Source organism: Hetaerina americana, unplaced genomic scaffold (assembly GCF_022747635.1).
Source record: "Hetaerina americana unplaced genomic scaffold, ioHetAmer1.1.p SCAF_15, whole genome shotgun sequence".
NCBI classification, from domain to species: domain Eukaryota; kingdom Metazoa; phylum Arthropoda; class Insecta; order Odonata; family Calopterygidae; genus Hetaerina; species Hetaerina americana.
This window is the reverse complement of record NW_027286625.1, coordinates 3,605,585-3,632,927: the sequence shown is the minus strand read 5'-3', so window position 1 is coordinate 3,632,927 and position 27,343 is coordinate 3,605,585. Positions and strand designations below refer to the sequence as shown.

At 35.5% G+C, this 27,343-nt stretch overlaps 1 protein-coding gene across 5 annotated transcripts in view; it reads left to right on the top strand.

Annotated features, from left to right (window-relative positions):
* Ogdh (oxoglutarate dehydrogenase Nc73EF) overlaps window positions 1–27,343 on the top strand; it is a 121,127-nt gene that overhangs the window by 46,170 nt on the left and 47,614 nt on the right. For 4 of the 5 annotated variants that reach the window (XM_071583780.1, XM_071583782.1, XM_071583778.1 and 1 more), the window contains 2 exons: window positions 10,788–11,003; window positions 26,632–26,734. In XM_071583780.1, coding sequence (XP_071439881.1) covers window positions 10,788–11,003; window positions 26,632–26,734 — 319 coding nt within the window. Of the gene's footprint in view, window positions 1–10,787; window positions 11,004–20,132; window positions 20,254–26,631; window positions 26,735–27,343 lie in introns of all 5 variants that reach the window. The other variant, XM_071583781.1, reaches the window with a different exon arrangement.

The window sequence follows — 27,343 nt, the reverse complement described above, 5'->3', positions numbered from 1 at the left end:
AAGTGTAGAGGACCCTTCCACCCTAAGACGAGAGAAAGTAAATCGTTCCCACCCATTGAATGTCATGATTCGCCGCGGGTGTATTTTGCGTTCAAGTGTGGTTGTGATATTGAATAATTAAACATTGCACCAAGTTGCCTATTATATGTGAAAGAAGGATCAGGGGGTTTCATAAATGCATGTTCATTGTTGGGAAAAAAATTGATTTGACTCGTGGCGGGTATTATCTATCAATCATAGGTTATCAATCCTATGATTGGTTTGTGACAGCACTCGAAAACTAACCTGTTCTGTGCCAACCCGTTCATTCAGTCATAATAGCTCCTGAATTATATATTTATCCCGCGATATTTTCCATTACATGTTTGTTTCTCTTAGTTCATTCTTGGTTTTCTTCTGTAATTCTTCCCCTCAATGTTTCCTTCATTCACGGATCTCTGCAATGAATCAAAATCTCTTTAATAAATCGAAATCTCGCAAATAAAAAATCTTCAGCGTCATCAGTTGTCGCTCCGGATGTCCAATTAGTTTTCATCTTCTTCTAGTTAGTGTCCTCCAGAGGCCTCTCTCTACGCCCGCTCTCCGAAATACATAGGTACTCGATCCATTTCCGTTGCACCATATTTCCATTCCCACCGTTCATCTTAACCCTCGGATTAGGCAGTTAAAACGGTGGTGAGGCGGCTAGCGCACTGGCTTCCCACCCAGGGGGCCCGGGTTCGACGTCTGGAGACGGCAGAGTTTGTTAAGTGGTAGCCCGATCCCTATTTGAGGTGATTTGTGGAGAGTACTTTCAGTACGCCGCCCGTCGGATGGGACGTTAAACTGCCGACCCCTCGGAGCCTTTCGTTAAGTGTAAACTAATGCCGACGCCGGGTTTCTTTACACCCTTATAGTGATAAATTTTCGGAATAAGATCAGTTCCGTCTTTAACCGTTGGTTAGGCCTCATTTAGAATATGATGTTAGTAGATGGGATCCTCACTAGTTGGATTGATTGCAGACTTTGATCGCGTAGACGAGCTAGATTTGTAAAACGTTATGACAAACGCAAAATGGGAAGTGAAATACTCTGGTTTAATTTCTCGTTTTGCTTCTATTGTTATCTCGTCTCTCTAGCAATGTCGGCCTACTTTCTATTGCGAGTACATAATCTTATTTTGAATATCGACGTAGGTAAATGTCTTTATTTTGGGGTGAGATTGGGACTATGGAATCTCTTCTTCCATAAACATACTTAGTTTTAGAATCGACGTACCGTGTATATATCTAGGTATCAATATCATATCCGGGTTTTGGCTTCTGTAGGGTTGCGGAAGATATTAATAGAATTAAAATGCAACGCAATAGGCTTGCCCAAGCGTTGGGTTTGTTTTTGCCGGTGGTGCCAAATATTTGGGCCTGTGGTCTCAATAGTTGTCCCAACAAAAACCCAGATCTCGCCCGAGCCAGGTGGAGTCCTAATCTACATCAGTAGTTAGAGACGTCTTTTACTCACGCCTGTTCGTTCGGCAACAATTTGATGGATCGGATTTTGGAAAGGAATTTTAATTTTCTGCCAATTTTCTAGAGTGATATTATTTTTTGCATTGGAAGTAAAAAAATTAATGCAATGGAAAAATGACTATTGATATAAGGAATTCCGGAAAATTCAGGATATACCCTGAGAGAATTGGCTCATATCCAGTCATGGGTGATATTTTATTGAGAATGTGAATTTACTTAATGGAATAAGATAATTCAAACGTTTTATCTTCATTTTATGGGAACAATTAAGCATGTTTTTGTACATTAGCAAACGTTTTTGATCCAATTTTTGCGTTGCCATGAATACGTAATGAAGTAGTTTTTGTAAATATTACGGAAGTGTGAAAAATTGCTTAAAACTGCAATATCTACTACCCCTCTTATTATTCCATTCAATTTTCAAACATCCTTTGTAATTATTGTAATTCACCTCAAGAGTTTTGTTGAGGAAGAGGGCGATCTACGACACAAATATAGCGATCAGTATAGTATAACGAAAATAGTTGTCAAAATATCTGGCGCTTTATTTTGAGCATTGAGAATACTCTTAGAAATTACGTAATTTCCTACCGGTAGGCACTGGTTAATAATTGCCATGAGATCACTCTCTCCCAAGCTCACAATGCAACTGGACTATAGGAACACAGTTGAGAGCATCCGAGCGTGCTCTTGCTAGAGAACTATTTAGGCATGGAATGTAGAGTACTCATTGCTTTTTATTCGACAAAGTAAGCTCGCATGATACTTTGTAGGCATAGTCTCCGCAAAGCACTATGCAATTGCGCAATTTTTTTTTTAATAAATGATTTAAGTGCTATGAAATGGTCCTGGGAACGAAAAGTTCTGTCTTATGAAATGTTTGCATATTATACGTGCAGATAAACTTTTGACTACTGACCGGAGGGACTGGGTTCGATTCCCAGGCAAGCCTCTCTGGGCACTCTCAGCTGTGTAATTTTTCGGGCACCAGATCTTCCTGGGAAACCATAACCGGCCCAGGGAAAGGAACCGCCCCCACTAATCAGATGTGTGAATTTTACTCGCCGTATAGGGTGAACTTATTACTGGATGAACTCTACCTACCAAACCGTCCTTCGGGTTGATTACTGTGTTAATGGTATTTATTATATCATTTTATAAATAACTTATTTAATCAGGAAACTTACGAAAGCCCAGTTGTTATTAATTCAAATTAAATGGTCTCACGTATGGGAAATTGAGAAATATGAAGTTAAAATTTTTGTCCTGGTTCGCTAAGATTCCTAGTCTAAGGCGCGAGATCCTACGAATTTTTCCGTACCAAAATTTGGTCATTCTTCACAATCATATTCTGCACGAAAGACCTGGTCTTTACTTCCCCTTGCGGGGCAATTTTGTTCGATTGATTTTATCGCGGAATTCCGTAATACGAAATCTGAATAACGGTTATGAAATTTATTTCTTATTTTCGTACCCTCGAATTTTCGAAGATCGGAAAAGAAGTCTTACGTAAATGGATGGGAGATGAAGAGGATGGAATGTTTAGCAGTACCGTCAAATTAAATACCTTATGGGCTGAGACATGTTATATTTTATTGATGATGAAGTATAAAACAGTAGTCAACATAATAGGAAGGAGTTTCCAGCAGATTAAAGGACATGCACTGGTCAGAGAAGGTTGGGGAATCAGTTTATACCTGTCTCAGGATAGTTCTGCTAAAGAAAAAGCATTCAAAATGCTTTAATTAAGAACTGAATCGCCGTTAAACGTTTCGCTCATAAATACCATTAATTATATATATATATATATATATATATATATATATATATATATATATATATATATATATATATATATATATATATGGATGTGAAACCCTTTAAAGCTGCTTAAAACTAATGGGTAGAGTATCCAGCTGCTGAGCGAAGGGCACTGCGTTCGAGTCCAGGTGTTTCCTTTTTTGGAACACTCAATTTGAAATCCAAACTGTTTTTTCGGCTGCCTATAACTTTAACGGGATATTGAATAGTTGGTTCATTTCGGGGATGGGAGAAAAGGAAGGACCTTGACCCGGAAGTGGGTTTTCATTTGGGGTCAAGGGAAAGAACGAAAGGTTTTTACTACCTTCCTTTCCTCTCTTGTCCAGATGTGTCTTCGGAGTGGTCTCAGATATGCGTGGGAAGAGGGGGGAGACAATCTCTGTGTTGAGGACTGAGTTTCGAAGGAAAACCGGCCAACGGTGGTGTGAAAGGAGAGTGATGGTAAGGAAAAGGACGCAAGGCTAGGCTTCAAAAAAGCTGCTGAGGCTGGGAGGAGGAGTTAGGGTTTGTGAGATGCGATGAGGAAAGGCAATGGAGATTGTCATACTTCATGTTACCACATTCCTCTCGTGTCCCACTGGTACCCCGAAAACCACTAGTTGAGGCCCTAGGAGTCACCGATTCCCGAGAAAATTTTACCGCGCCAGAAACCCGCCCGTCCCTCTGGAGACCGCGAACATTCTCGAAGCTTCCCCTTCACTTTCTCTAAGTTTCTCCCTTTCTTCTGTTGCCTTAATTTCGTGTGTATTCTAAATCTGGCTCATTGCGGGCTGTTATATATAGTTCTGATTTTAAAACAAATTTAATTTGTATAAAACGATAAATCGAATACCATTTATCTCGGTCGAGCGAATTCCAGATTTTTCTTGGTTTTATAACATAATTTTAAAATATCGGAAATCAGAGCGGCGGAGGGAGAGATTCTGATAGTTTTAGGTATATCTAAAACTCTGCTCAACTTAGCCGATAGTCAAATAAATAAAAGAATTGCTGCCCGTGTCGGTCATAACTAATAGAGAGTTATGTATCCTAGTCGCCCCCCTTTTCACGCGGTTATTGGTGGATCGCGGGGCGCCTGGTGCATGAGGAAATAGAGGGTATAAATGTAGAATGGCTTGTGACATACCACCCCCTGCCACACGTCCTTGCGGGGTATTGTGTAGATGTGGATTGTTTCCATAAGTATGAAGCGGCTTCGTATTTTGTCTTCGGCTGTGAGCTGTCATGTCTGGAATAAATTGCACTCTTGCGTTCGCAAGTTCTTTGACATTGTTCTTTCGCATTAACTTATCACAAATACAAATTAGCGAACATAGAGATATCGTTCTAAAAGTTGACGAATGGCGTGTAAAGAGGAATAAGATTCATTGTGTTTTTAGAAAAATCCAATTCGTTGGTTTTTTATTAAATAGTTTTCAACAGTTCAAACTTGTAATTGCCAGTTTGGATGATTTTCTACTACTATTATGAATATTTGAAAAGAATGTTACTTTTGAAAACTGTCCACTTGTTCATTGGTTTCACCCGACTTCATTTTATGTAGCGTAGAGCTTTAAAAAAACTAATATTTAGTTGAATTCTATGGTCTCGGGCTCAACTTTGTGGAGGTTCATGTTCGTTTAAATGAATATACTTTGTAACTTCCACACAATTTTTATTCGTACTACCGGTTTCAACGCAACGGCGTCATCTGATGACGCCGTTGCGTTGAAACCGGTAGTACGAATAAAAATTATGTGGAAGTTACAAAGTATATTCATTTAAACTAATATTTAGTTATAAATCAGAAATGAAGAAACACGTGAAATTTCTGTTCGATGGTAATTTAATTACAATAGTTCAAAGGCGTGTGTACATAGTTTTGCAGGGGTACGGCACTATTCGTAACTAATTGTCAGTGTCGTTTTGAAGAACAATTGTATGTTCTGAGGATACCGCTGGATCCTTGTCTGTGATGTCGAGCCGAGGCGGAGAGTAGTCGTCCCTACAGCCACGTCTTAGATTGCAGCCCTTATTGTGAATTGAGTATTATTATTTCTCAATTATCGTATTGGGGCATTCGCAAATCAAGTTAATATTACCCTTGATTACACAGTTATTTTCAATTATTTGTTTTTTATTCGAAAAATTCGATATAACTCTGCCATGCTCAGCAGGGCAATGCGTCTAGTTATCCAAGACACTTGATGAGAATCGGCTCTTTACAGCCAATGATTTCCTAGCTTGTTTCCAAGAAAGACCACTAGAAGTAAGAAATACTTAGTCATTATGCTTGTATTACATGTCATAATGCATTATATTTTGTATTTTTCATTTTTAGATCATTCCTAGTATATTTCCAATGTCGACCATATTAATGGTACCGCAAGGAGGCGGCACGTTCGTTGAAAACATTCAGTGAAACAAGAACAAGGTAGAATGTGGTTGTCGCGCCCTATTTTGTTAACTGCTATTGGAATCAACCATGATTATCTCCCTTAAGATATAATTTCGGTGAATAGCTGGGTCAATGCCGTTTCGCCTACGAATCTAGGCGGCTTAGTGCTTGAGCATCAGCGTTACTGCATCTTAATCAGTCTTCGTGCCACGTAGGTACTTGGGGACCACTTTGTGGTGGTTACCTCAAGTGCCGTAGGTTACGCCCCAGGGGTCGAGATCGGGGCTTCGCATTGAGCCCCGTAATTGCTCCCGCAAAAGCTTTTCCATTGAACCCAATCATTCTGAACGCTATTTCGTTGATCCTGATCAAACGGCCTGGGATTCAAACGCCGGGGATCTTAACCCAAGTTGCTAATGTGGAGGCAGGATATGCCTTCTGTTCAACTTTCCTGCCTAATAGAAAGGCGTATTTGAGATTGATAATTTATAGGGCAAAGGACGTGCGTCAGACACCAGAATGGTGGCATGTTGTGGTCGTTGATCGAAAAGCCAATATCCAAATTGTCGAGGAAAATAGCATCATAATGGCATTGGCTTCGGTTTGCGTAGATGGTTTGTATATTTAGGTAGAAAGGATCGGTAGAAAACCTATCACTGGTTGACCACTTAGTGGAAATTCGGAAAAAGGTTCGTATTTACTCAAACATTTTATTGAAAGAGATCGAATTTTTTAGTAGTCGGGAATTTGATGCGCAAATCGAGAATACAATTTGGAAGCAGGGAATTTCCGATGAAAACGGCGTTCCTGTTGTTCTGAAATCATTACATTTTTGCCGTAGGTCTACGCTTGTGGAGGAACGGGTGAACAACTGAGACAATAGTTCGACCGCTTTCTTTCAGTTTCGTAATTCGCGAAGCGTAGAGGCTCATCCACGAAAAAAATACCCGATCAATATTCCGAAAACTCGGGGAAAAATGACTATATATTCGTTCGGGAAGATCGAGAAAAAGACGGGACTGGAAATCCGTGAAATGAATGTTCACCCTTTATCAGTATCATCTTGCATTCTCTTCATGTATTCATCGTTACCGTGACTGCCCGCATCCGCCGAACCACCATGCAAGACCGGATGAGAACCTATCGGTTATCAATTATCTTTCCGCTCTATATGCTAAATAACTCATCAGGTGTATTCTTGCTTCTAAGTAGTGGGGGCAGTTGACATGAAGATTCTATTGTGGAAGAATAAACACGTTGAGAAGAATTAACGATTCCATTTTTGATTATTTGTATCCCTTGAGCAGTTGATCGCTGAGTAACGCTACGTAAGGAGGTCTGAAGTAAGTCTAACATCCTTGACGTTACCCTAGACCAAAGCACCTTCCAGGTATAGTTTTTAAAATGAGAAAGCAAATTGTTGCTTCGATGTTTTCCGGGTGATTACCGGTCAGCGTAGCGTTTGGAGTGCGGGTTTCGGAGACGTCTGTGATGAAGTGACGACAACGTTGGTTGGGGTGTCGGTTACGGCGTCGACAATCACTGTGGCGCTTCAAGGCTTTCCCTTCAACCCATCCCATGGCTCATCAGTCCCATTGAACCCATCAGCCCCCGAGTTCAACTAATATTTGTCATGATGCTTATCGAAATCTCAAGAGGATGTTGCCGCAATTTTCATGACAGGATTAGCCGATGTGCGACGATTTACGGCAGCAGTTCCGAAACCTCTCCATCATACCACCCGGTCCTTCAAACCTGGGAGCATTTTTGCGAAATATTTTGTTATGCAAATTTGTACCACTGATAATCAAAATTAGCCGCGGCAGCAACGCGAAGATGACCTACGAACCAATTCGAAAATTTATATCAAACCATCACCGGCGACAACTCCTCAAATGAGCCAACTACACTCGGAGAAAACCTCCCCCTCACTCGCAATCATCAATTTAGCGAGAACTATTTTCAATGTTGGCAGCTCTATGCTCAAACAGTCTGAAAAAATTAAAACAAGTGAACAATCAAATATATTCTCCTTGTGCCAAATAATTACAATTATATCTCCTCCAGACGTATAAATTCACCTGATGAACAAATTATGTAGTTAATTCAACAATCACTCTGCATTATAACACTTGGAAGGCCACTGTCCACTATATTCTAATCCTATTTTTGCAATACACTGATCAATTCTACCCAAGTTACTCTGTCGGATGCTTTCTCAAAATCCACTGAGCAAACAAAAGTATCCTTGTATTTCAATATTTCTTTTTATTGCTTACATAATTACTGCTATAAAATCATTGCATACTTTCCCCCTTCTGAACCCTTACTTACGATTTATTCCCCAAGTAAAATTTTATCTCAGTTCCATGGAAATGTAATTGACTCCTATGGACTTATTCGATTTTATTTTCCCCTAATGGTATATCTATTTTGCAATCTAGCTACTCAGAACCTAAGCTATCCTCATCAGCATGATATTCTCTTCCTATGTCTAAACTTTCTGGTCTGATGTCTTAATAATATTTATCCTATGCGTAAACTTTCTATCTCTCCCGGATCTTTTCTGGTTAATTAATAATTTATGTGTCACTTCCATGAATGCACAAGGATGCATGGATTTTCCCCGCATACTTCATGGCATTGCTTTAGCCTTCCTGAACAACACACCCTCTCGGTGTAAACTTTCAATATTCTCACACTTCTTCTTTCACCCTAATAGTTTCTTACCTTAGTTTATTATTTATTTCTTTGTACAAGGTCTGTTCCAAGAGTAGTATGACTTGTTTTTTCTCGGAGAGACAGACAGCTGGCAGTTTCTCTGGGTTTTTGGGTGAGGAGTCTTAGGAAATGCCAAAGGCCGGTTGCAGTTAGCTCCCAGCCTTTGTGGAGTGTGGATCACTTGTTTGTGAAACCTACATACATCTACATTAGTACCCCCCAAGCCTCCATAAGGGCATGTGGTGGGGGTATCAGGTCATCACCCGTAAAAGAGAATAAAACCACATGCAAAACCCACAAATTCATGCCAATCTACACCCATAAAGTCGCATACATTCATACAAAAACCTTACCATACAAATATAACTTATGTCTATGTCTATCTTATCCTGACTTTTAAATTAATGTATTTAATATTTCTATAGTGACTTTGGTATCTTACTATTGTGATTCCTGAATGTACGTGGGAAGAATGGTGATTTGCATCTATCTGTACTGGAATCTATTTCCCTTATCCTATTTATGTGGTCCAATCTACCCTAAATAGTGGGGGGCCATGATAATTTCTTTAATATCATTGTTAAACTCATTTGTTCTGAACCTTTCCAAAAGTCTGTCTCGCTTGTTCTCTTCGCATCTCCAATGGCTCTCAACCTAAATCTTTCTAAAGGCCTGTCACCTTTAGTATAACAATATGTTCTTATTATAACAACTTTTCATGAATCTGGTGGATTTTTCCTGGGCCTTATGTAATTCTTTTTGTCAAATTTTCTCCCAAGGATCCCAAATACTTGCGGCATATTCCAAATAAGGCCTAACTAGAGTGAAATAACACCTCTCTTTTACATTCTCATTACTATCTATTACTTGACCTCGTTATGCTCCATCATGAACCAGTAATTGGAACAGCGCTTTGCCATCAAATGTTGCATAAAACTGGGAAAGAGACTAATGACATGCTCTAGGCAGCTTATGTTGATAATGCCAGGTGTAGATTGGGAGTGGCACAAGTTGTTTTGGTAGTGTAGAGAAACTGTTGAAGACACCAAACTTTCAGGACGCCCTTAGACCTCAAAAAGTGAGGAAAATCTTGCTAGAGTGAAGACTTTGTTGGACAGGGATCGCAGATTGTGTTTGCAAGGTTCTGATGAACTTGACATCCCTAAAAGTGATGTGCATCAACTTGTGACCAAAAACATGGACATGAGAAAGGTGTGTACGAAGTTGGTGCCACGAGTGCTCTCAGATGAACAAAAGAAAGCTTGCACCCATATATGCCCAGAGCTTGTCGACCATGCCTTCACCACCATACAGCCCTGATGTTGCCCCACCACACCTCATCCTCTACCCTTTCCTCAAATCCGTGCTGAAAGGATGTCACCATGGCTCAGTGGAAGCATTACAACTGGCCATGACGAGGGAGCTTACATGCATTCCAGGTGCCGCCTTCCAGAAGGCATGTGAGGAAAACCCGCTGGCAGTGGTGTGTGCATTCAAAGACATTCTAAGTGAATGTGTCAATTCTGGCCATAAATTATTTTTTAATCAACTCAGTCCTAATACTTTTGGAACAGACCTTGTACTCTCTTCTTCCTAATTCTGTGCATACATTCTTCCATTTCATTCTCTCATCTACCTTCCGTAATCATCTCCACGGTGATCAGTCACTTCCTCAACCTCTTCCGAATTATTGTTCATATTGTTTCGTTTGCTGTTTTCAGTATCCCCTTTTCTTTTAGAAACCCCCAACTTTCTTCTACTGTACCCATCCTCTTGTCATCACACAGAAGTTTTACAACTGCCTTCTGGTACTTCTTCCTTTCTGTCTCTATTGAAATTTCTCAGTTCAGATGCTGCATGAACTACCTTTTTTCTGGCTTTTATTCTTAAACCTATCTGGTATTAATGGCCATAGTAGAAGCAAGTATCATGGCTACTCGAGCACAGCCCAAGAGGGTCATCGGAGCATGAAACCCTTTTACTGTGTAGTCCATGGTGAGGAAATCTTGAATTAGGAAGGTGATTTACATTTCAATTTTCTGGATACCGAATCTTCCTGGACAACAGCAGGCAGTACAAAAAAGAGAAAGCACTTCCCCCCCTCATTCACCCCTACCTTGATTAATGTACATCATGGAGCTTAGTATGTGTTTATCTCTACTTTAACCTATCGAACCAAACTTTGATCGATTGCTCTTGTTGAGTTGGTGGTTTAACAATAATAATTGTGAGGCCTGTTCACACAATTCATCTTATGTAGTGAATGTTTTGGCATAATTATTACATAATCGGTCGGTACATATATGAAAAAAACTGCAATTGTATTGTGCCATCCTCATGCTAGTTTATTTTTTTTGTTACAGTCATGGGATTCTTTCTTTCGAAGTACCAGTGCTGGGGCAGCTCCCGGCCAAGCATACAGTCCACCACCCTCCCTTGCACAACCCCAGCGCAACACAGTTCCTATGTCAGCACTCGCTCCATTTATTGGCGGTGGTCATTCTAGCCTTTCATCCCACGTGGATGAGAAGGTCATTGATGACCATCTTGCAGTTCAGGCCATCATCAGATCTTACCAGGTGAGCGTTGTTCTCCTCCATTTGAAGTCTTTTTTTAAAAAAAACAAAGGGTAAAAATAAAGTGTCCCCAAATACCTCATTATTCTGTCAAAAGTTTTATTGACGACTGTTGCAAGTAACATATTTTGAATTTCAGGATATTTTTTTGTTAAGCATATTCATGAAGTGCATTAAAAGTATGAAATGAATTTAAAAGAACTAGTTGTTTGAAAATTGATAGTTTAAATCACAATGGCCTTCAATTTGTCTCTACTCCATAGTACCTATTTGTTTTTATGGCATACATGCATATTTCCATGTGCATTTTATTTGTATCTATATTTAATTATAATTTCAGTGGCTTGCAGTCAAGCAATAGTATTAACTGCATTTGCAAATATTTTGCTTTTTGAAGCAGGTGGACATCTTCAGGGTTTTGAATATGACTTGTAATCTGAAAAGAAATTTGTTTCTGATGAAGTTTTGATAAGAATTTTTATTTTATCTTCATGTAAAACATTCTAAATTTTCCTCCTCCCTTCCCATCAAGAAAATTGACCATAATAAAACTGTGATCTTATAAACAAATTTTTGAGTGGATGATTCATGGGTCTTATTGCCTGCTGAGCAAGTGGGAGTCTGGGTAAGGAATATCAATAGAGGTTCATCTTATGATAAGGAATGGCATTATGCTTGGCTTTAATCCCTCCTTATTGTCCTTATATCCTCGGTAGACTGGAGAATGGTTGGTATTGGAATGTTCCACTTGAAAAGGATTTTTAAGTATATGGTACCCTCAAAATTTTTATTCACATTTTTTGAAGGGTCAAATTTTGGAATATTGGTGAAATTCCCCATAATAATTGTGGAGGCTATTAACCCAGGAGCAAATACCTAATATTATTATTTTTATATGGTTGTGCAATTTGCTTTAGAGAAAATATTTGCTTTAAGTGTGCTTAAGGTAAAGTATTTATACTGAAAGTGATAATATTCAATAATTGTTTTGTAATTGCTTTTGTTTGGAGTGCCAAGACAAAAATTATTAATTCACTGTGAAAAAGCGAAATGCTTAGTTTGACCTCACATTGATGTGCAAAGTAACTACATATGTATAACACACGTATATTGGTGATCTCATGGAAATATGTTTTGCTTGTTTCAAGTTTTGGTCTACAGTTAGTGTGCTTTTAAGACTCAAATCTGTGTAGTCAACCCTCGCAAATAATGACAAATGGTATTTACCAATTGATTAAGTACGTACGTTAATAGTTAAATTCCAGCAATTTTGCTTGCTCTTGCAGCTTGTCCCCTCCTTTGAAATAATCTTGAAGTGAATTTTTTATTTTGTTTCATAAATGAAGCAAAGGAAATTTTGCCATTACTTGATTTCATTTGGATCAGAATTGGGAATTTAATGTTGGATATTGATTCCTAGATCTTGAGTCTTATAAGATAAGGCTCTGGAGTGATGAAATTAGTCTGAGAATTTGGCATTTTATTCTGTATATGTGTTTGTTGCAAATAGCCACAGCAGAGGGATATATAGTCATCCATTCATACCAAAAACTTATTTCTGCTCCCTCTTTCATTTCAAAATGACTCTTCTATTTAAATTCTTATGTTTTAAGTTTTATGTGGAATGCAATAGTTGTTAACTTTCACAGGTGGTACACATAACGAATATTGTGTATTTTTATGAGAGTTGCTTTAAATGCTGATATGTGTAAATGTATATTTAACGTCCCATAGGAGTCTCTTCAAGTTCTTGAACTCCAATTACATTGCAGAATCAACATGAATATTATTGTCTATGCCCTGCTGCTAGGAAAATCATGCTGTAGATGTAAAATTAATCGCTGTTGAAAAATTATGAGGAATTTTGGCTGAGCATTAGAGCATGTGGTTTTTCAAGTAGAGGAGACTTGAGGTATATCACATAACTTTTAAAACTATATAGAGAGGTTTGGACTCTCTTGAAAATTGTTTTTACTGCATAATCTCTCTACTTCATGAGATGAAGGATTTTTTTATAAAGAAAGTAATGTTTTGCAGGAGACTTGCTTGAATGTTAACAAAAAATGTTGGGGCTTTCATTTGGTGTACTACAGCCACAATTAAAGCATTTAAATAATATCTCCGAAGATAACTTTGTGATTAGGCCAGTAGGGTATCATTTCAAAATAACTATTTGAAGATTATTAATGTTTGACTATATAATCCTCACCAGTCTGAAGAATAATTATAATTTCATTGCAAATGACTTATTCATGATAGTCTGCAGGGAGAGATATTAAAAATGCATATCCTTAGTATTTTGATCATCTTTTTGAAAATTTGTCACATACAGCATATTTAGAGTGGTCTCATGTAGTAAATTTGCTACTCCTATTCATGTGGAGTATTGCAATGCATAAGATGATGGTATTTAATGGATTGTATCGATTACAGGTTAGTGTAAGATGCATTGTAAGGAAAAAAATGTTACGAAATACTCCTGACTGAGTGGCCATTTTTAAGTTTTTCGGTCATCTTTCTGAGATGGGAAGGATGGAATCACTTAGCTATTTAATTCCAGCTGGTTCAATTGCTTGGCTTCTTTTTTGATATGCACTACTTTAATGAAAGGCCCTTACAATTATTTTAAGTATATCGCACCATAAATCATGAGCATATTAATTAAACAATCACAATTTAATTCAAAAAATTAACTAAAAAATTCAAAAATATTTTTCATGCATAAAAACTTTTTATGTATTAAAGTATGTTGTATTTTTTTGTAGATATTAAAATTCTATTATGTGAGAAATATTTCATGTTTGAACTATCACAATACGCGTACTTTGGCATGATTTCATAACTTCTATTCAATGTATTTCACAAATCCTGTGCCTTTACATGATGGTGCAATTATTTAAATTGTAGCACAGTCACCAAACACCCGTCAGTCCTTTGCTAATATAGTAGATACAGTATCACTCTGAGATACTGGAATAACCCCTCAATATGTAAGTGGTTCATCGTATGCAATCAATCAACATACCTATTTCAATACGGGGATCGAGATGGTGAAGGGGCTAACGTACTGGCTTCCCACCCTGAGGGCGTGGGTTCAAATCCCGGCGGTGTTGAATATTTTTCAGAGGTATCTCGATCCCTACTTGAGGTGCTTTGTGGATGGAATTTTGAGTGAGTACGCCGTCCGTCGGATGGGACCTTAAACTGCGGACCCCTTGGCGCCTTTCGTAAAGAGTAGGCTAATGCCAATGCCGGGTTTCTCTCCACCCTTCATCCTTTCCTGTCCATCTCCTATGGCGCAAATGACCTTAGCTGTCGGTCGCCTCCCCTCAAAACTACTACTACCCTATTTCAATACCCAAAATCATAACCAAATAAGAAAGAACATTATCAAAGGATAATATTTGCCAAAAATATCACTTCAATAGCAATAGAAAATGAAAAATTTGAATGTGTGTATACAGACTCTAGTCAAAAATGAACTGACCTCTGGATCACAATGAAAATTAAAAATAACTAACAGGAATGTCTCAAGCTGTAAAAAATGCAAACAGAATTAAATCCCTTGCCAACTTGTGTTGTGTGTTTCAATACTTCATCAATGGGCAAAATGATTCATAAGCTTATTAAAGGACTGTAAAACAAATGCATATACAAATACAAAGCCAAATAAATAGCAAGTAGTGCATCTTACTTAGCATCTATATGAATGAGATGAACATGAGAAGTTAAAATTTAAGATCAGTAATAAAATGAATGCCATTAACATTAGCCAGATTTTAATCGATAAACAATACCAGAGTCCATTTAGAGAGAGTATGTTTATGATAAATAATTTCTAATACTTCTGGTAATAAAGAATTCTGCTGGTATTTTGTAAAAGTGATAAAAACCATATTTATAATATATTCAAAATATATAGTACATTAATTTCTTTGAAAGCATCTCATATTTGTCTATTCTATCTCCAAGGTTTGAAATAGCTTAATATATTTCCTTGCATTAATTTTTAAAAAGCCTGAAAGACCAATAATTTTCCCCCTTTATAAGGAAGTTTTGATCAAACAACTTGTGAAAAAATATATTATTGGGAGAGTTAAAGTGATTAGTCTTTTTTTCATAAAATAAGCCATTTCTCATAATCATAAAATAATATTTAGCAAGGTGTATCAAGATCCAAATCAATGAAGGGAGACCAATTTTACTTCATCCTTATTTTCTCCTTGTCGGGGGTTGAATTTTTCAAAAATATTTTTTAGTGTTCATGTAGGTGTCTTTTTTGTGCAAACCTTTTGCAGCATTTCAAAGTTGTAAGTTTGGGAAACACTTATGATAAATCATCCTGTGGCTTTTCACATTTGTGTGTTTAGATTAGGAACCATTCAAGTTCTATTCATCTAAATGTTCTTTAGTGTGATATCACTAACAGAAAATTGCAGTGTAACTTACTGTAGACTCATAGATAAGTTCACATCTTGATGAACCCTGTGCAGTTTTTGGTATGTTTTTTTACTATCCCAATGCACTGCATTCAGTATTTTGAATCTCTTCCTGAAAATTTAATGTGGTAGTAGTTCATAACCAAACTTCATATGGAGAATATATACCTGTTATTACAAAGCAACAATTTCAGAGTGTGAAAATCATTCGCCTTAACCAGAATTCAAACCTATATCGCTTTATGTCTGGCTGAGTGCTATAGCCAGTCAAGCCATTGAGGCATCCTCTTACACTCTTGAGATTTTTGGGGCTTTAAAGGAACAAGATTTTGTGATGAAATAATGTGCATACAAAGTCACAGGCATTCGTAGTCGTGTGCTATGCACCACAGTCCACGAGGTTGAAGCCAAGTTTAGGCAGAGTGCTTTAGCCAGTTAAGTTTCAACCTGGATCCCTCGGCCAGACATCAAGGGATTTGGGTTTGAATCCCATTCAAGGTGAATGATTTTTACACTCTGAAATTGCTCCATTGTAATGCACATTTAGCGGATGACTCGGTTAAAAGTTACTGTCGTGTCATCTCCTTCAGTTTTTTGGAATTTAACTGTTTTTAGTCATGTCGTGATATGATGTTTTGTACTTACTTTAAGCCTTGTTATGATAACAGAAATATTTATGTCCACCTGAATGTAACCTTTGGCAACAGCATTATAATGGTCGTAGTTTTGAAAATTGTTTAAATTGACGAGATAAAGAACCTTGATTTGTCTTTGTGTGGCCTTTGGCTATGTTAAAGGATGTTTGGAATCAATCGAATTCATGCCAAGGAACCTTACATGCCCTATCTTGCAAGGATGTATTGTGGCCATCCTTAGCAGTGTCACTCTGATTTACATCCCATCCCTTTACATTTTGGGCAACCCCCAGAAAGCAGTTGGGTTGTCATTAGCAATCATATTATGAATGTTAAAATAGTAGGTGTGTACAATCTTTTTGAATTATTTTCCTCTTTTTATGGAAGTACGACAGTTTTTATTTTAACTCTACATCAATTAGATCCTCTGGGTGACATGGTTATTTTCATTAGAAAATACCCGTGATTGTCATGATGGCATTGGTGAGGAGGAATCCTTGGCATCCTTGACCCTAGCCCTTTGCATTTCAAAAACTGCTTTAGATATTTAATGCATAAGTGTTAGGTGACACCTTCCTTTGTTCATAACCCATAACATGAGGTACTTTGCTTTAATTGCTACTGGATGTGTGCTTATGTATGTGCATAGCTTACCTAACATCATTATAAATAGTTTTTTTATGGCATGACTAAAAGATTAATCCTATTCAATTTGAGGAACTACGTATTGATTAATTGTGATGAAATGGTTACATTTGTAAGTGTAAAAAAATCCCTATTAACTGATCAATAATGCCTCCCTTTTTGGCGCCATAATCAACCTCTTCCTCATAATATGCATGGCAAATGTAATGCATTATTAATTCAGGCTTGATCTTCTGAGTTTTTAGGACAAGTTATTTACAATAGCAGAGTAGTGATTGTTGGTAATTTTTATATGAATGCAGTAATTTAACATGTGAAGGCCTCCCTTATGTAGCATGAATAACTGAACATGCCACTGATTTTGCTAAGTTATATGTTTGAGTGTGTTTGTGTTGGTGAGTGTTTGGGAAAAATTTTTTTTTGATGTCATCAAAACCATCATTGTGATTTTAAGACTGCTGGAAATTGTGTCTTTGTGACTAGTACTGCTTAAGATTTTGTCGATATATGTCAAGTGCTTTTAATTAAACTACCATTCACAAAATGAAACGATCATGGGTGATGAGTTAGGTGTTAAAGTTACAACTTAAAAATGATACCAACTGAAAAATCAAATTATAACTGTAGCAAAGGAAAATGATTCATTCAAACTCTACATCTGTGATACCAGAGAGTGATGATCCAGATAAATAACATGGAAATAAAAAAAAGTTCAGTTTAATGCAGGCATCCCTTACCTATATGAAAGCCTTGATTAGTTGCCAAAAACCAAGCTTTATCGAAGAAATATTACCTGTGATAAATAATGTAAGTGAACAGAGACTCTGGGTGTTTTTTTCTCTGGATGAATTAAATTTTGTTAATGTAATCATTTTTTAATGCTTTTGGAACTTGCAAATTGTTTCAAAAATATAAAGCCATGCACTATGTTTTTCTCAAAAAATTAGAAATGGAGAACTTGTGAAATTCATGTGCAAACAGTTCAGAGAAAGCTTCTGAAAATTTAAAGGAGTGTCAGAGATTTTAAAATTTGATTCTGTTTTTATAACAGTTAACTCTTTATCCGTTGAGTCAAGGAAAATCATTGGGAATTGAATATCCATTACTTCTATATTCCTCAAAGATAAATGTGCATTAAATTCACCATTTTTTGTGAATTTTAAACTTTGCGCCATATTTTTTTAACTTCAGCTTTGAACTACAGAGATTTTGTTCATTCTGCACTTGAGATAGCCATAATAGTTATGTAGCTGTTCCTGAAAGTGGATAACTGTCTTTGGAACAGTTCATTGTATGTAGTATTTTCTCTTATGCAGTATTCCCAATTAGGAATCCTAATATAATTGCATCAAAAACTGCTGGGTACATAAGTAAGATACAGAGGTTGTAATTTAATTTTAATGAATTTGTGAGTATTAATTAATTGCATTTAATCTTAAGAGTGTGCTTCATATTTTGAATGTGTTAAGAAAATTCATTCTGCATTTGTGGTAATGTAATATGGCAGCTAGTGAAAACTCTGCTGCAAATACATTTTAAGTGAAGCATATTATCATGATGGATATCTGCAATTTTGTTTCCAAAAATTCATTTACAGCTTTTACCAAATAGCATGTGAAAAACTATGTATGCCCTTAAATGCAGCAGGCTTAAAATAAACTTAATTCAAGTACTAGAAGTACTAAGAAAAAACTGCAGTATTATTTTTGCTGCTTGCTTGAAATTGATTTAATGGTGAAGACAGTTTTTTTTTATTGTGTAGGAATATTTTTACTGTTATGCAGAATTTTATTTCACTACAAGAAGGAAAGTTACTTGAATAATTTAGCTATTGGTATCATTCATAGTGAGTAAACTCAGTGCATCATTCACATTACCTTTGACAGCTACAAAAGTATGTATTTTTTGTATTGTTATATATTGATTCATTTATTAAAATATACTTAATTTCTCTCATGTTTTTAATTAATTCTTAAGGATTTAATAACACTTTATTATACCTTTGAGCTTGGATGCTTATGGTATGATATGTGGCCTGCCAGCATATTGGAAGGTGCATGTTAAATTACAAGGGAGCTTCATTACAAGGTATAACTTGTATTCCAGCATAGAGTAATCAACCCATGTTACATTTATTTGGTTATCCTTATGGTTAGTTGATGAGCATCCAAAAATATTTAAGTGAACTACTGGAATTGGAATTTTTGTATTCTCTTCAACAATAAGTTTGCCGTTATGTTGGCAAAATATTTCTCCATTGTCTTCATCTACTTTGAATCTTTGGCGTCCTCCTTTCAGCCATCTAATTACTGGGCTTCATGACGAGTTCCATTCATTGGAATGAAATAGGGCAAACTTCAATGATCTGTCAAGTTTTGGTTGCACAAATGTGTCTTGACAAATTCTGTGACTCCAAATGATTACTTTTGTGGTAATTATCTTCATATATTCTATCAATTAAAAATGGCATTACCTCCCTCCATTTCCTGTTTCATGAAAGGATTCAGTGGGTGACAATATACTTAAAGGTAATGACCTTCATACATAATTCAAGTGCCTGCATAAAAAGTTATTTCATATATTTTCCAAATACATTTCAATTCTTTTCACATGATATTTCACCATAAGTTGCTCGTTTGCCTCTAATAACTCATATTTTTAAAGGATTTCATAACTTAATCTCCTTTTATATTAACAAACTTTCATTAACAATAGTTTTCTTTTAAAACTTGTATAATTATAACTTGGATACACAGTATGCAATGGTGTGGAGGTTTTCCTTCAAAAATTTGTTTAGTATTTGAACATTCATTCTGTGCATTGACCAATTTACACATCCTTGAATTTGTATTCCTGAATCAAATTATATCTGTAATATGGATCTCAGCTGTTATTTATCAGGTTTATGTTGATCTCGGTTGTTATTTATCAGTCGGCCATTAAAATATCAAATTTCTTGTGCGACTCTTTGGGGCTTCTTACTGCATGGCATCTCATTTTCGTGTTTTCTTTTACCTGGGTTTTGATTTCATCCAAACACTTCATTGGTAATGCGCTTATTCAAAACAATTGACATGAAGATGTGCTTCATAAAAAATTAAAATTTACATGTGTTCCACCTTTTTAAATATTAAGTTTTGTACCCTAGGATATTTGATCTTCTTGTTTTCTGTCTTTTAAATTACATATAAGCAAAAACATTTATTTCAGCTCATGTATTTTGATGTAAAATATATATTTTAGAGTGGGTTCAAATGTGGTGATGGGTGATTCTCTTTCTGTTTCTGTTGGTATTTTTTTCTGTCAGAATGACACTCAGTAACACTGATTAATAACTTAAAATCCCTATCCCACTATGGCCCCTCTGGCTGTCTCTTGCTCTACCACAATGATGCCGCCACAATGCGGTGCAGGCAAGAGGCCACCATGTTGCAGCCGTTGATCCACTGGAAATCAATTATGGTGACCTGCACGGTGGCTACCAAAAGGGAAAGGGCGCCCCACCAGAACTGGTGGTCCGCAACTACATGCTTGGTAGGTAGGATTAGTCACTGGGAAAATGCAGTAGAACTCCAGTTATCCCTGTCAATCATATGTAGAAATATGATGTTGCCTCCAAATTTCATGTACAATGTAGCACTATTTAGAAAGTGAAACTTATCATTGGCATCATCCCTTTTGCTTCTTTCATTTTGTTAACTGCTCATGAATATGAGTTCTCTCTTGTCCTCGTATATTCTTGGACGAGTTAATTAAATTCCTTGGAAAATTGAATTAAATTAGACAGCCAGTCATACACATTATCAGGAAAGCCAAAAGCCTCAGGTTTCCTCTGAGAAATCTTTTGATAATGAATAAATGTTTTGTATCATTTGAAGTCTTGTTTCCTCAGTTAAAAAAATAGTTTTCCATCAGATATGCCATGCATAATTGGAGTTCCGCTGTGAAAACAAAACTGGTAGGCTAGTGGTAGGAAGTAGCTTATAGTTGCTTCTATTTTACACCTCCTTGAGATAACATTCTACATATGAGGAGAATGGTATTTTTTCTAACAGAAATGGGGTAGAAAATTATTATTTGAAGGCATAGATGAGTTATGTGTGATTAGAATAGAATTTAGCATGGTTAACAAATATGAGCTGATAGAATACCATAGATGATTTTCAGTCTTCAATTGCATTCAAAATTAACCAATTTTGTTTTGGAATAGTGAATAGAATTGAGATTGCACTAACATAATTTAGTGTCTCAACATTTTCAGTACTTAATGGTTTAGGAAGGACATGGCAATTGCTGACAACTCTCAATTTATGTGGTTTTCCTAAGTCTATTTGTAGATTTCCAAGGTTGCAGAATTTATATAATTTCTTATTTTTAGGGAAAAAATATAAGGTGAAAGGAATGCTAGGTTTTACACATTGTAAATTGCTATCAACAGAAGTGGGGGAAGCAAATTATCGAAATTCTCATATCATTCTATCCCGTGTGCAATTTTCTTGAAAAATCACACTTAGTCATAGCCATAGGTGGGAAAGAGCTTGTCAGAAACACTGCCAAACTCATATTGAATTAGCTACTTTATGCATGTTAAATCTCAATTCTTAGGAATATCTCATGCAAATGGCAATTCTCCATGGTGGATTTCTTCTACTTTACCGCAATTTTAGGGTATTATCATTGAAATTAAATAGAAACTCAAAATTTTGGGGACATGTTTTGAGTGAAAGCTAAGGGTTATGAATTTTTAATATCTTTAAAGGATATTGTGTGAAGGTAAAAGGGTGGCTATTATGGTGTATATAGTTCAATTAAGATACCATTTTTGATAGCCTCATTTTTCTCTGTGACCTACTTATCTAGTCAATGAATATATTTTCTCCATGCCACTCTTAATTAGTTAAGTGACAGGTAACCTATTTTAAGTTACATCCAAAGCTCTGTTGTATTTTTATACTGGCTTAATTCAGAATTCTCATGTTTGGCAGCTCTTCACATAAATACGTGTTTCTTCTGTTCATCTCTCAATGAGTTTGGCTAAGGTCAGTAGCTTGATCATTGGAATTCGTAATTTTTCCTTTTCATCTCCATTAGAACAGTTGTTTGTTAGAAATTTAAGATGAATTTGAAAAGCTTAGCAAGGATTATAGTGATGGTGGAGTAATTCAGATAGATTTGTGTGCGGCAGCTAATGAATGCTGAAGACAGTTATATATTTCTGGCATAGCATGTTCTATGCCTAAAGTGAAAACCCTGTTTTGTGACTCCTCATTCCCTATGTTATGGGCGACCCAGTTTAGTTTTGGTGCAACTTGGTAGGTTCTATCAATGCCCAGATTAGATTTGGAGTATTTAGATTGTCAATGTTAATCAATGGTGCAAAAATGTTTTAGTTGCATAAGAATTTGAAATAAAAAGAGGAAAATGGTGGATGAAAGTTTCTAAAAAGATATTGCAATACTTAGTACTTGGAGGAAATAAAAATGGAGTCAATTTACTTGTTAAAATGATTGCAGTTCCTCAATAAGTTAAAACAACCTTCACCCGGAAAGTTTCATAGCTCTAAATTTTAGATCCCTTTATCTTCACGAGGTTTAATGTTTAATTGAGTCTTTCAACAATGCTTCTCCTAACTTCAGTGATTGCTTTTTTCTTGACAGGCAATTTGTGTGAAGAATTCAAATTAATTCACATAATACTATATATCACCTGTGTAAATCATGAGAATATTTAAAATCTTGCATCACCTCTCCAGTAATTTTCCAAGTGGAGTGAAAATTTTTAACTTCAAAACATTCATTGCCAGTTGATAAATGTTGGTGGATTACAAGTTAGTGTATCTGCTGGAAAATTTTGGAAAATTGTGATTTACCAAATCTCTATTGATATTATTTTGCTATTTTTGATTTCAATTATTGAAAATGCCACCCGTAACTGGACTCTTAAGTAAAAATTTGATGTCAGACAAAAGAATATTCCTCAAAAGGATATAAGTTAACACAGAAATTGGGCTTCTAGTAAGATTTTGAGAACACTCTTAGCATCACAAATATCATTTTAGGTCTTTCACTTTCTGTTTTCTGCTCCATCATTAAGATGGGGTGCTTAAGGGTAATGTTTTGAAGTAGATAACATTTTTGAGGTGTCACGGACTGTTTATTTTTTACTCATTATTTCCATGGTTTTCTTATTCGTAGATTAATCTGTTGGTTTTTGTTTTTGCATGTTAATCCTCTTTTTATCGTGGAAACATTTAAAACATTACTTTTAACTAATTAATATTTACTGATATAAAAATAATCAGTGGGTATAACATATATGTTTTTGTATATTATAATTTAAAGAAATGAGCATTTTTATTTTTTATTTCTCCATATTAATTGTTGGTTCTTAATTTTTAAAGTTGTTTCATTTGTACAGTATGTCATGTTTCATTTGTGTTTTTGTATTTTGTGCCAGGGTTGTAAGTGATAACTTATTTCATTATTTTTAAATTATAAAACTGAGGAAATTGAATGTGTAGATGAAGGGCAATATTTTAAAGAAAGCTATTCCAAAGCATTTTCTTCTGCTGTAAATGTGCTGTAATTATTTGTAAAATTCTGAGTGCATTAAAAAAAATTATTATTGTATTTTTAAGATTCTTGTCTGTGCTGATAGGGGTAGTCATTACCTTCATAATCAGTACAAAACACTGTCTCACACGCAAAAAATTTCAATATTTTGTTCATAAAGCTGTATGATTGGTGAGAACAGTTGTTGTTGAGTTTATTTCAAATATTTCAATTTCCTTTTATTTGTTTCTGAAAGGGAGGAATGCTTATTGCATGGGATTAAAATTGTTTAAAAGTGTATTTTTATGAGTTAACATGTTATTTAAGAGCATAAATTGGAATTTTATTGAAAATGATCAATTTAAGGTTAGTGGTAAATGTTTAATGATAAGAGTAATTAATTTGGGAAACCGGATTCTTCATTCTTCTGATGCTGAGGTAAGCGATTATTAAAAATCATTTAAAGTTCAAGTAGTTTAGACTTTTGGTATAAAATTGTTTTGTGTGGGTGTGTTGGATGAATGAACTGCATGAAATATAGCCTAGAACCTTTTGTATGATGTAGCTGAAAATTTGGCAATGTAAACATATTTGCAATAAGCTTTAGACTGCAGTTTCCATCAGTTTGCATGCTATTTTATGTAATAATTGTGTAGTAAAGTATCAAGTGTTGCTTAGCTTATGTCCTAATTATCTTCTAGGCATTTTATCATTTTTCTGATACATAAGTCACTTAGACATTACAATGAACCTGTCCCATGACTTAAAATATGTGAAACATAACAACTTTTTCTTTTATGTAACATAACCACAATAAGTAATTAAATAATAATATTGAGGCTTAATTAATTGTGGCACTATCAGTATGACTTATTTTTAACTTTCTTCTCTAAAATGATTCTCCAGCTATTGCATCCCAAAAGTAAAAGAAGCTGAGCCAGTAAAATAACATGATTTGGGGTCTATGAGTGGTAGAGTTTTCATTTTTTGAGCCTTTCCTCTTAAAAAAAATCGTTCATTAGTTTGTATAACCCACTCATGAATATTATAAAATAAAATGACATTGCATTACGAATAGTTCAAAAAAATAAAGGTGATGTTTTATGCAGTTGTCTGTAATGAATTCTGAGTTCCATGAATTCCTAAGGTATTAATGAAATAGTGTGGAAAATGATTTTGAAACTGTGTCTGGAAGTAATAGCACTTCTGTGAATTCTATCCAGCACATTTTTGTAGGACTTATTGCCAAGGGACCAGAGATCTCATAGGTAGCTAGCTATACAATGAACCCGAGTCATGTGACTCAGTCCTGACTCTTTGATTCTGTAACAATTATTTACAAATATGTTGTGCTTTTAATTTTTGTGTTGTGCTTTTAATTTTTGTGTTGTGCTTTTGTCTGTGCATTGTTTCTTGACCCTGGTATTTTTTTCATTTGGAATGATAGGAAACTGGAATCCTGCGTTCCAAACTTTTGTCATGGTTTTCAAGCAATTGGGTATATTTATACCCAGAAAACTTGTAGGTATATACACATATATATATATATATATATATATATATATATATATATATATATATATATATATATATATATATATATATATATATATATACTTCTAAACAATTTTTAGGCTTTTAAAGCCTACTGTGCCACTATATTGTGCCGAAATGAAATTAACATATTATTTATTTTGAAGGTAAATAATTAGAACACAGACTGAAATATTGTCAAACACGTCTATGTACCTTAAGAATTTAAATAAATTGCTACCCAACTCCCTAATTTGTCAAGTGCTTCCTCTATGTGACTAATGTATCACATCAAATGTGACACAAAATTTGTGGGTTGGATCCAGGACTTATGATTAAGTCAGGTCTATTTTTTTAATTGTAAAAAGAGATGCTCTAAGTGTTAATGAGCAAAAGATTACTCGGCTGTAAGTTAAAGTAAATGGAATAATTCTATAATCCTCTCTACAGCTTCCGTTTACTGACAAGCTATACTAAGGCCGAGTTTCAAGTTTCAAGACCCATAACCCATTAACTTTATTCAAGGAAACATTATTAGGTGCATTTACAGTTTTATATAGATCAATTTTATCGATTGCTGATGATTATAAAAGATGGGTTTCATTTTGTAGTCCGTCTTTCATTTCGCAATGGTAGAATTGTGACTGAAGAGACAACTCATGACTATAAGCATGAATGAAAGCATGGATGTAGATGCACCTGAAAAGTTTCTTCTTCTTAGAATGCATTTAGAGTTTCACTTTCTATTTCCTGCTTGTCCTTCAGTTTAACGACCTATTTCAGATTTAATCATAAACTCCCATGCCATGACCAAACTCACCTTAAACAAAAATGCTGCTTACATTGGTGATCAAAGTTGATAAAGCCATGTGAAAATTAAGAGGATCTCATCCAACCTTGTTTAAAAATTAGATTAGTAACTCATTGAATTAGTTCAATACCGTCACAACCAAGTGTCAGACAATAGCATCTCTGAACTTCTGGAAATTGTTAGTTTGATTTCCACTTATACGCTAGGGGTGTCGAAAGCAAATTAGAAAACCATAGTCTAGTATATAGGATATAAACAAAATTTTATTATCTACACGGTTTGATTGGTTACTTTTTTATTTTATGGTAGGGATGTGTGTTATTAAAAAATAAATATTTGGCATGCCTACACAAAGTGTTGCTACAATTATCACTCACACTTCATTACAAATAATTGATAAAAAATAATTTCCTTAGGAATCAAATTCTATGCAAATGCAATTCTGTTTTCAGAATATTGCTCTTTATTCAGTTTGATTATTTTGTATAAGTTCTGTCCTGTATAGAAGTATAAGTGCCAAGAAAAAGGTTTTCTTTTCATTAATATTTTTTGCCAGCAACATCGAAAGATTTCAAAGTGTGAAAAGCATTTTAATGCTTTTTCATAAGAATTCTACTATTTGATGTATGATGTCTTGATGTTGATATTTTGTCTCTTTGAGAATTATAAATTAAACTAATTTATTCTTTTTTTGTTTGTACGTATCAAAGTTGTGTCAAAGTAACATTGGTTTATGTGTACGTATATTTCTCTTCTGTCAATGTCATCAAGTGAACGTTCATTAGCGTGAGGGATTCATGTTGTCAGTTTTACATGTTTACTGGTAGTAATGTTGTCTCGACTGCATGTTCAGTGTGCACATCCAGTGAAAGTTATTATGCCATTCAAGAGTGCCAACTTCCTTGAGGCCATCCCATGCATTTTCCGAGGGTCGTCACACAAACTGAGGCTTGCTGGATTTTCAACAAGTTGCCTTCCCCATCCCCCTCCCACTCTCTCATTCTCTCTCTCTCTCAGATTCGAGGACATCACATTGCTGAGCTTGATCCTCTGGGGATTTCGAGTGCCGACTTAGATGAAAAACACCCGCCTGAGTTACTATACACAACTTATGCCTTTGGTAAGGTTTCAAGTAGTCCCATTTGTGATATTAATGATATATTTGTGTCAAATTTTCCCCTCTGTTCCACCTTTTTTTACAACTGTAATTTGTATGAAGGATTTAGAGTTTTTATGATTTTTCCTTTCAGTTGTCATACTTATTTCGGTATGCTATTTTTAGTCATTTACAGTAGAAATGGTAGTGTGGTAACTGCAGTGCGGAAGGACAAATAATAATTTTGCAATGTTCTATGGAACACCAAGAGCTCTAGGGACACACAAGCACCATTTGTGTGTTTAGTGAATTATGATTTTAATTTGTTATCTATAAGTTGATTAATGATGTTAATTTTTACTCAGCTAAACATCTCGTCAAGTTGCAATTCAAATATATTCCAAGCATTGCAATCATAAATGAAGGTGTTACAGTCATGCAAAGGCCGTCCTCCAGTTTTTGACTTAGACTTCTGGTGTTTGCTAATGCAGAAACTTGTAGGCATATTAAACTTGATATTAGGCTTGACTCACTGAACCAAAGCTTAAGTTAACTCCTCAATGGCACTTTGATGATTTTTGCTCCAGTATTATCATCCTCACATCAATCTTCACATAGCCATGAAGATTACAA